At 29.8% G+C, this 11,049-nt stretch overlaps 1 protein-coding gene across 2 annotated transcripts; it reads left to right on the top strand.

Annotated features, from left to right (window-relative positions):
• The first annotated feature begins 461 nt into the window (after window positions 1-461).
• On the top strand, window positions 462-9,939 carry LOC125064826. Of its 2 annotated transcripts, none has more exons than XM_047672071.1 (4): window positions 462-607; window positions 7,567-7,682; window positions 8,395-8,548; window positions 8,711-9,939. In XM_047672071.1, exons 2-4 carry the CDS (start codon window positions 7,649-7,651, stop codon window positions 8,865-8,867), a joined length of 345 nt encoding a protein of 114 aa, XP_047528027.1. In that variant the 5' UTR covers window positions 462-607; window positions 7,567-7,648; the 3' UTR covers window positions 8,868-9,939. The 2 variants fall into 2 exon arrangements, with proteins under 2 accessions (XP_047528027.1, XP_047528026.1); XM_047672070.1 differs by lacking the exon at window positions 462-607 and adding an exon at window positions 634-876.
• Window positions 9,940-11,049: the final 1,110 nt, after the last annotated feature.

The following is an 11,049-nucleotide window of genomic DNA, read 5'->3' on the forward strand; positions in this document are numbered from 1 at the left end:
ATGTGGAAAAAGGTTTATTTGATAAATACGTTAGGAATATTTATGTGTTATCAAGAGTACATTTTTTTTACATTTACTAGAAGTACTAAAATAGTATATATCTTTTGGTGCGTTTACCAAATCAGTACCATAAATTTTAATCACATACCGACGTTTATCAATTTTTATATAGTGGTTAGTTCGTCCTCTTTATCGGTAATAATATTTTCCTTACGATTGATTCTCAAAGCAATCGATTCAAGATTAATTTTGCAGTTTTATTAGGTATAAAAAATATATATTTATTTAATATTCTGTAAGTACTCGAATATGGTTTTTTAAATAAAATTTTACTATTATAAAAATGTTATTTAAAACCATTTGCGCACATGGAAAAATAATGAATCTTATCAAAAATGCGCAAGTTTTACACACGAAGGGGCGTTGATAGAACGTACATTCCTCGATGAGTCACGGCGTTTAGACAGTTTAGTATCAATAATGCGCAGGCACATCTATTAAACCGTTATGTATGTTCGTTAAAACTTCAATGTGTGACTACCCGACAAAACATAACAAAATTATTACATGTGTGTCACCGGTTCACAAAATATTGTCAACAGTTAAGGTAAGGTTTACTGTGTCTGTAAGGTGATCTCGTTGGTAGGTAACTAACGCAGCAGTAAGAGACGCGCTTTGGAGCGCACCGCTTGCGCCCGTAGATGACGCAAAAATAGTTTTTTTTTTAAATAATACGACTTTACTTTGTTATTATTCACTGTGATAAAAAAAATGGTGCCAAAGTACTGAATATCCGTAGACAATCCTGTTTCTACGACTAGTTTTTTTTTTTCGAGTGAAAGGACCAGTCGCAAAAAACTTCTTCACCGTGTTTATGTAAGTAGTGGAAATATACTTTATACCTATTATTTCGTACCAGTTGCTTGTGACTAATTAATTATTTTCGTATAGGTGCTTTATGTTCAGTAACATAAATGTGAAAATTTAAAATTTACAAACGTTTAGTGTTCTATAGTATTTAAAACTTATATTTTGTAATGATTATTTATGTTAACAACAACAAATATTATATATCTTTATTTTTATCAGTCATTTTATGATATTGTTATCAAGGTCATTTAATAGATGCGAATATACGTTTATTATTTCTAATGTATTATAGATAATTATAATGATACCAGCTCTTGTTAAACAATTGGGACTTACCATTATTCTATGTAAAAGGACTTTTCTCAAGTGTGTTTTAATCTTTTCAAGAATATCACTACTGATATCGCTATTGTTAGTAAGGAAAACAGTGCCTCCGATTTGACTGTTGTATGTGCGTCCATTGCTGCTTTCCAATGTACCGAAATCGTTCTTGACCTACTTCTACTTCAATGTAATTCTGTACGACGCTATCGTCTCTTAATCCGCCTTAAAGCGATAAGAAGACAATACCAGATTAATCCGTTGAAGGAAGTGTTTGATATACAAATGAATTTGCTATCAAAACAAGTTGGATTCGATGCTATTGCTAAAGACAGATCTATTTTATTAAAAACGCTTTGTGCGCAATGTACATTATATACAATTGTTCAGATTTGATTTACCTTGAGTTATGTACTTTTGTTTGATGTAGTATCTTATAATATGTGTTGAAATATTATTTCATCATTAAAGAAATGAACCAAAATACAATTCACATTGTCGGCTCGATTAAATGGCCCAAAGGGGAAACAAAAAAGTTACAAAAAGTAGCGAAATTAATTAACATTTTCAATCAACGCGAATGGCTAGTTTGGAATTAATATCATCAATATTACACCTCAATTACAATCAAATACGTAAATATACACTGACTCTCTTTTATAATATTATATTAAAATGAGGAAATTTGTAAAAACAATACAATAAGTTCCAAAATGAAGGCAATTCATTGTAGGCAAATATTTTAATCCTATTTAAGAAGTTTCTATTTAATTGTTTGTCCTCTTATATCGCTCAACAAAGTATCAACGTATTGTTTGAACAGGTTATAACGTGTGTAATGGTTTAAAATAATGAAAGGAATTATTATTGATCTCATTACAAAATAAGTTAATGGTTCGATTCTTTGCTTAATTTTTTGCTTCAAGTGAAGCAGCAGTATGCCAATTATGGTATGTTATTGATAAAAACATGATGCTGTAATATTATACAAGTAAATGATCAACAATAACAGTCAACCAGAATAGTTCATCTGTTGTTGAGCCATAATAAAAGTTTAACTCTATTGTCTATGTTTGTTTACATTTAGATAACGCACTATATCTAACTCCGCAGTATAGATTACACCGATTTACTGTCACAATAAACGATTATTGTAATAAATCAATAAACCTTAAATCTCTATGAAATCTAAACAAAATATCTGATTTATATCGGTCTGTTGGTATGGTCTGAGTGTGGTATCTTTTGAAACCTGTCTTTAACTTCCTTTTTTGTCTAGTAGTAAATATATAAACAAAAATAGTTAAAAAAGAGAAGTTTTGTTGGAAACCCGATTGAAACGAAGTTGATTTTGCTATTTATTATGTATTAAATAAGAGATAAAATAAAATGAACTATCAACGTTTGGGAATAATTAAATGACAATAAATAAATTTTTATTAAAATTTTTGTATAATAACAAAAAATAAGTTTAAATAGTGTTATATTAAATCGTATATGAATAACAAAAAGAGAAAGAAAGAAAGAGAGGAAAAGGTCGCCTGGCGGTGGCATAACAGTTTTACCTTACATGACGATTTCTGCCAGTATACTCGAAAAAAAAAAGAACTTCGTTCTGTTCTTCGTTCGTTTCTTTTTTTTTTTGCATAAATGAACTTCGTTCCAAAAATAAATTGTAATTTCATTGCCCTATAAGGAGTCGGTTGCAAGTTTTAATCACAGATTTACACATATGCAAATATTAACATGTGAACTTAAATAAAAGTTTGTAAAAATAATGTAAATTTGTGAAAACACTTATATTACAAACAGGTAGGCAGACTGACAAATGGGCGCCCAAAGAAATTGGCAATGTGAGAAATGTTAATCATCCATTACATCGGCAATGCGCCACCAATCTTGGGAACTAATTTGTTACGTTCCTTGTACCTGCAGTTACACTGGCTCACTGACCATTAAAGTAGAACAAAATAATACTACAATTCGTAATATTATATGACAGTAGATCGCAGTATTATTGAGAGGATGGTGCCCGAAGGCTTGCAAAGAGCCATATCATGAATTTATATTTTTATTTATATATTACAAGCCTGTAGATAATATTTTGCCTTCACATTTATTTTTATCAATATGAACTAGACAATGAGTAACTGAGGTCCTTAGCTCGAATAAGTCATTTACATTAAAATTGTGAACAAAGCTGTTAATAGGAAATTAGATATTAATTGATAACGAAATATTATCAGGTGTGATAATCATTTGATATTTATAAAGTAACATATAAATAATTGAATCAATCGACTGGTTAGTAATGTAAAAGTTGTAACGGGGCCCAGCCCCGTGATGAGCATTGAGTAAATTGAAAACATTTATTGTATAGAGCACAATAAAATTTTGTCTGCCTGTTGAATGCCTCACAAAAAACTCGTTGGATTCTAAGGATTGAGTTGAGTTTTATTCGAGCAATGACATAAAGATAAAAACTTTTACGGAAATCAATTACAAAACAACTAACTTTTACACAAATAAAGTACATATAAGAATATATAAGGGTTAAACAGATTCTTTAGTATTAACGATCAGAGTTACGAAATAGTCAAACACACGTACTTCCGTAACGAAGGTACGCATACTAGATAGAAGGACTGCATGGAACGCGCATACCAAGCAACGTTCCCATGCGATGGCATACGATCGCAGCTGACTATATATTCAAAAATGGACTTTAAATATTATGTAAACACTTTATTTTCATTTACCACGCTTCAAAAAAGCTGCGACGCGAGTCGATGCGGCGCGTTTGCTGTGAATCGTACAATAAACGATTAGTCACCCTTACTTTTGTCTTTCTTTAAGTAGATATAAGAATAAGACGCATCTATTTTGTATATTTAAATACATTGTGTAATAGCCTACGTAGACAGAAACAAATTTTGTCTAATATTTTTCTACTGTGCCCTATAACTGCGGAAAAAAGTAGGCGATTAAAGGGTTGCCTTTTCCGTACCAATTATATGCAAAAATCGTATTTTTTTACTAAAAATATATCTTGCAAAACACTTTTAAGGCTAATACAAAGGCTATTGTGTTATTTAAAAAACCGTTAAAAAAAACACCTTTTAAAATAGATAGCTTAGAAAAAAAACCTAGTTACAATGAAATCAGAGGATACATTGCGGATGTTTGTAGGTTACATGATTTTTTTAAAGATTTTTAGGGTACAATTACCGAGAAAAAGGAATCAATATACTTAACTCAAATATTTCACGTATGCCTATGTCTGGAGATTTATTTGGTATGTAGATTAAGTTGCCAGGCTGTTATTGCGAGGGTCTTAAAATTACGTATGCAGGTTTTCCATTATCTTTTCCTTAACAGCGCGATCTGACACTAAACTAAAACAAGTATTAAAAATATTCGCAAATACGCTTATTGATTTTAAAACGAATGTTTGTAAAATATATGAATATGTACGTTATATAATTGTCATTTAGGACAACACTATACTTACATACTTACCTACCACCATACAATACCTCGTTGGTATTGTGGATAGCCTATAAAACAAAAGCCAGGTGGATTCGAATGGATCATAGTGAAGAAAGGATTATAGTGAATAAAAAAAGCGTATCAATAATCTTAAATTATTATTTATTGACGTATTAACAAATTGTTGATTACTTCAAACATACAGCAATCCCAATGGTTAGTAAATTGTTAAATTGCTTTTCGGGCATATATTCTCGGTATTAAACGGTGTGTTGAAGTTGACCGTGTGTACGCTCTCTTGCGATACTTAATATGTAAAGCCATTGATGTTGCGCCTGGTCTGTATCCAATCGTATCAGATTTGACGCCAAAATCCGCACCAAATCCGCATTATTATGAGACAAGGAATAGGGAGTGCAGTTGTGTTTGCGAACACTCGTGCACTGTATTATGTCCTACGCAATTGTTTAAGAGTCCTTGATGATAACCGTGGCCGAAATTGGTCACTATCACTAAGAAACAGGAAGAAATAATTAGCTTTGAAGCAGTACGTGATGGAATGCTTGATTTAGATAATATATTGCATTACGACGGATTAAAGCGGACATGTAAAGCCAGATTTTCATTTAGGAATATAATATGTCGTATTTCGCAATATATAAACATATTTTTTCTTGCTTTCATATAGGGATATAATTTTATATCTATACACATATACGGTCATTGACAGCTGGAAAGGTTATTATGACTCTAATGACTCATCAAAGGTTTTGAGGGTACGAGAAGCGCTATACAAACATATATTTATATATATTACTGTAAAACATTGAACAAAAATATGTATTAGGTTTGGAATATATAAAAGCCTAAGCAAAATACCGCAGAAGCTCTTCTATATGTGTTATCATTACATAGTATAAAACAAAGTCGCTTACCGCTGTCTGTCCCTATGTATGCGTAGATCTTTAAAATTACATGACGGATGATGATGCGGTTTTTTTAAATAGATAGATTGATTCAAGAGTAAGGTTTATATGCATAATACATGCAAAATATAGTAGAAAATATATGTGTATGGTATATGTTTATCTCTTAGGGATAACCCACAATAACAATTTTTTATCCTTTACATTTTATAGTAATAATGGCTTATTTTTGAAAAGATTTTAAGGAATACAACATTAATCCGGATCCAAATAAGTACCTTAAATACGTTGTGAAGTTAATATAGATCAATATGGCCCCTTACAGGATGTAATTTAAATTAATATTTTCGAAGATATTACAAATTTAAAACGCAACAAACGGTGGTAATAATGTTATTATCTTTTGTTCAAACTAAAACAGACTTGAAGGCATCGTGCGTCATGTAACTGTTATTTGTTTTTTTAATTGTCACGTAGTCTGAAACGAATTCATGACATATGTTTACTTTTATTTCTTAGCAGAAAATAAAAATAAATTTGTGAACACATTTCATCCATGATATATATTTATAAGAAAGTATTGTAGGGCTTTATATGTCTCTATTATACAGATCTATACACAGGATGCAGCAAATATTATCAAAAAATCTGCACGTGTCGCATGATCTTTTACCTGGTGGAGCAGTGCAGTGGCAAAAATTTATGTTTGCTGTCGCTGTGTTGAAGTTTGAAATAACACAAAAAGATATCGATATATTACTTAAAAAAACGTTCGGTTATCAGATTTCAGCTTCGACTCATCAAATCATTTGCCTATTCGTTTATTTTTAATGAATTGTCACATCGGATTGAATATGAGATATCATTATACAACAAAATTCCAAACGTCCTTTTGTTATCAAAAGATTTAAAAAAAAGAAAAATTTAATTTTAAAACTTTGTTAATATGGGGCGGTACGACGCGATTAAAAGCGTTTTCCAATCTCTAAAAATATCAATCAGATAACAAGTCGCTACCAGTAATATTCTTATGACTGGTAGTCTTCGAGTCGATAACGATCTTCTGCTTAATCGATTCACATATTTATCATAAAATCTTAATTGTTGTACGTCACATTTTACTTCATTTCTGAGAATTGTTTTTGTTGCATATCATGTTTTTTTTTTAAGTTTCAGTTGAATGCCTCTGAATTTATTTTTAATATGCAGGTATCTTGTCTCTTCACAGATATTAATATTTATAAAGATCTTGTTACTAATCAGTTAAGCATAGATATTTAAATAATTCTTTTTAGAAGTCTGAGGAAGTTGACAGAGTTCCACCCTTGATAAATGGGAACGTATAAAGTTGGCCCTGTGCCTAGTTCCTCTGCGATCGCGTCAACTTAGAAGAAAATTGAAAGTACTACAATAATTGTAATCAATTTATACAGATAGCAAACTTTTTAATTCAGAACACATACATATAATTAGTATAAACTTCGGACTCTAGACTGTCTTCAATTCGAATGTTCTGTAATAACGTTTTAGAGAGGTGAATGGAAATAAAAGAATGGGTTCTTTACATTTTACTTCCTTATTAAGTAACTTAAATAATACATAGAAAATACTCGATCAGCTATAAAATGAGAACGCTTTATGTAATTATTAATACAATTTTTAAATATTTTGTATGTTTTCGTTATTTACGTTTTGGTTTCGTTTTGTTTGAATACAAACTATTCCCTTGACCTGGTACGCGTGAAATACGAAGTGTGTTATTGAGCATCAATAACAATAAATAATAACGTTGAATAACTGTAAATAAATATACATAATTGTATATTTTATATTCTATTAAGTTATCTGTGTATAATTTAGATTATATGAGAATTGCAAGACAAATAGAATACGCTTATTTTAAACTTACGATATCTCGTTAAGTTTGTATTTGTTTTAATTTACTCCTATTTTATTTCAGATTGAGGTGGAAGTAGACGTGGGAAGAATCGAGTTACGTGATACGATTGGTGGCTACTTATCAACACTTGTAACAATACAAAATGGATGAAATCAAAAGTGCAAGTTGGACAGAAGGTAACGATGCGTCATATTAGAATAATGTTAAAGACAATTTACTTGGTGGTTGAACTTTTTGCAAACCGTGTGGGTGGGCACCACTTACTCACCAGATATTCTAACGTCACAGCAGGACTCAGTATTTTTGTGTTACGCTTTGAAGGATGAAAGTACCAGTAGTTAAACTTAAAGGGGCATATTAATATTTCAGTTTCTAAAATAGATGGTGCATTAGTGATTTAAGGAATACTCAAAATTATTATTGTCTATAGGCAGTGACACTCACCATCAGTTAACCTATTTCCAAGTCCATCTGCTTACCGCAGTAAAAAAAAAAACAAAAAAATCTTATATAAAAAAATATATTAATAGCGTAAACCGATTTTTGTCCCAGTGATTATGGGATGATAGCTGCACATAAAAAAATTATTAGATTGTTTAGAAATTATTTAACAAGTCCAGACGTCGTCTGTTTACAGTGGAATAAAAAAAACTGTCAAAGGTTTCGAAATTTGTAAAAATCTGTTGAATAAACGAGAAGTTTCGCGTGCGACCCACTAGTTGGTCTTTATTTTTGGTAAATTGGAGATATTCCAATATATACCTTGTATGTACCTTTATATGCTAGGTTTCCAATTAAAATGAATAAGAATTTCAGCCCGTTACCACTTATAATAGATACGCTCTAAAAACATAATATTCCTCATCATTTGTTTTTTCTCCATTTTAGATCTGTTCAAACCAACGGAAGAACCTAGCATATCGATGATAGCGGAAGAAGTCCCGACTCTAACTGTGGCCACTATTCTTGGAGTTACCATTGTCATACTCATTGCTATAGTTGTAGTTTTCGTTTTAGGCGTTCTTATTGACTGGCGACAGCAGTAAGTGTTATTTAAATACATCAAAATGTGGATTACATTACATGTACATTTTCGTTGTTCTTTTTAAATTAAAGCCATCTGAGTTACTATTTTGTTTAATATATAATTTTATAAATAAACATATAGCAATATATTTAATATAAAAATTACAACAACTTTCAGGCGACTACTTAGTAAGAAGATGGTTGAAGTAAAACGAATGAAAAATCATAAAAGAGTCAATACATACCCTGATGCAGATGTGGTCAGCATAGCGAACAACATGGAGGAAGAAGGCATAAGTACGCCACCAGCAGAAGCACTCAAGCACATACCGTAGTCCCAGTAAAATTAGCAATTGATATCTATTCACCAAAAGTCTCAAATGTTTGCCTAAGAGTGTAAAGCTCTAGTTTTTATCATCATTTATAATACGGCTTAATTTAAACATACATTTAAGCCGAATTTCTTCTATTTTTGATAAATCAATATCAATGTTTGTATCGTGATTTATAATAACTGTATTGGAATAGAATTATTGGGAAATTCATGATCATCGATGGATTAATTTTGTTATTGATTGATGATAATTGTTTTGACATTTCTACTGAACTATGTTACATAAACGCAAAAATTTAAGCTTTTATCTTTGTATTATAAATGAAAACGTTTTACCTTTCAGCATGGTGAGATTTAGAGGTCTGGAGGCCACGGGGCAAAAAATGGGTCCGTTTTTAATTTATTTTCCTAAAAAAAAACCCTAATTCATTGAATTAGTTTTTCACCAAATGAAAGTATTTTTACTTCTTATACATCTTTTATACGGTATAAATTTTTCTTTTTCTTTTCTTTAATTCTTATATTTATTTATATAAAAAAAAAACTTTTAACAAATATATGGCGTATCTATCTACACGTACACACTTTATGAGTGTTTACTCGTCGGAAATAAGACTATTTAAAAAAAAAACTATTGTGTGGGCTCTTTCTTGTTTGCTCTTGTGGCCTCTTCTTGGGATCCTCTAAATCCAACCCTTTTTATTAATTACATTGTTAATGAAAAATATAATTTGACTTCATCTAAGAAGTGAAAGGTATCTTAGTTTTACTTATTTTAATAGATGCATGGGACCAATGAAGTTGCACTGTTTTTTATGTAATTATAATAAAAAAAAACTTACAATTCACCAAAAACGTTTCCTTCCAAAAGTTTACTTTAAGTATAGTAATAAGCAATTATTTTGATAAAGTAAAGTATTTTTCACTAATAGAATCTGAATTTAAATGTTTTGTGATATTATTTAATTTGACTATAAAATGTAGATTGATTTAATAGTTAAACATTATTTAAAATGATTTAAGACATAGATATATATTTTGTTAGTGTACATACACTTATTTTGATTGACTATTACTAGGAATGATTTTATAATAAATACAATTCTAATAATTTATATTAAGATTTAATTCAAGATAATTTCACTGTAAAATGAAGTTTGATGTAATAAATAAATGTAATATTGTATAAAACTTTTCAAGACATAAAGATGTATTTTTTGTTTTTTACCCAAAATTAAAAGAAAGTTCTTTCCAACGCGTAATCCTATTTGAATGTTTACGACTGAAGTCTACTAAGAAAAGTTAGAAGATAGAATAAATTCTTATAATTTAGAGCTTCTTTTTTTAGAACTGTTGCTACAAATTTAGAATTAATGTGGAAATGTTACAACGACTTATTTATTTATTTATGTAACATATATAGTTTAATATATAAATACTTGTACACAATATGTTGCTACAAGATACAGCTAATTTACAACTTATAAATATATTATTTATAAATAGTAAAAAGTAAAGTAAAGCCTGTAATTGTAACACTGCTGGGCAAAGGCCTCCCCTCCGCAGCTCCAATATGTATTGGAGGAAATACACGCAGCAGAATATCATCCAACCCATACAGGTTTTCTTTCAATGTTTTTCATTACCGTCGTTTGACGAAATGAAAAAAAAAAACATTAGTTCATTTATCTACAAATAAGCCGCACTTGTGGGTAACCAAATTTTATACAAAAAGCGAATTCGAAAAAAGGTTTGTTATCAATAGAACAAGAACTATGAATTATTATAAGTATTTATAGTAATATATTTACATAATTTTTTTTTAGTATAAAGACTTACGAGTAGTGAAAACACAATGTTCATAGTAATAATTGTTGCAATTCATTATGCTATTAGGCGTTAAAAATATGTCTAACGTAAAAAAATAATTGCAATGCATAACACGTTCATATTACTTACATAAAACAAAGCTCGAATGATTACCTGGAATGTAGTTATTCTTGATTGGAAATATTACACAAATTATTGTTATCTTATTATGCAGTTTTTTTCAATAGACATAAATGTTTAATTTATGTAAATTGCATAAAAATAGTATTTTTAATTAAACACTAGTGAAAGTATAACGTACGTAAGAGTAATGTTTTGCTAATGAAAAGCTAGAATAATCTTTATGCTCATTT

The sequence above is a fragment of the Vanessa atalanta genome, chromosome 6 (genome assembly GCF_905147765.1).
Source record: "Vanessa atalanta chromosome 6, ilVanAtal1.2, whole genome shotgun sequence".
NCBI classification, from domain to species: Eukaryota; Metazoa; Arthropoda; class Insecta; order Lepidoptera; family Nymphalidae; genus Vanessa; species Vanessa atalanta.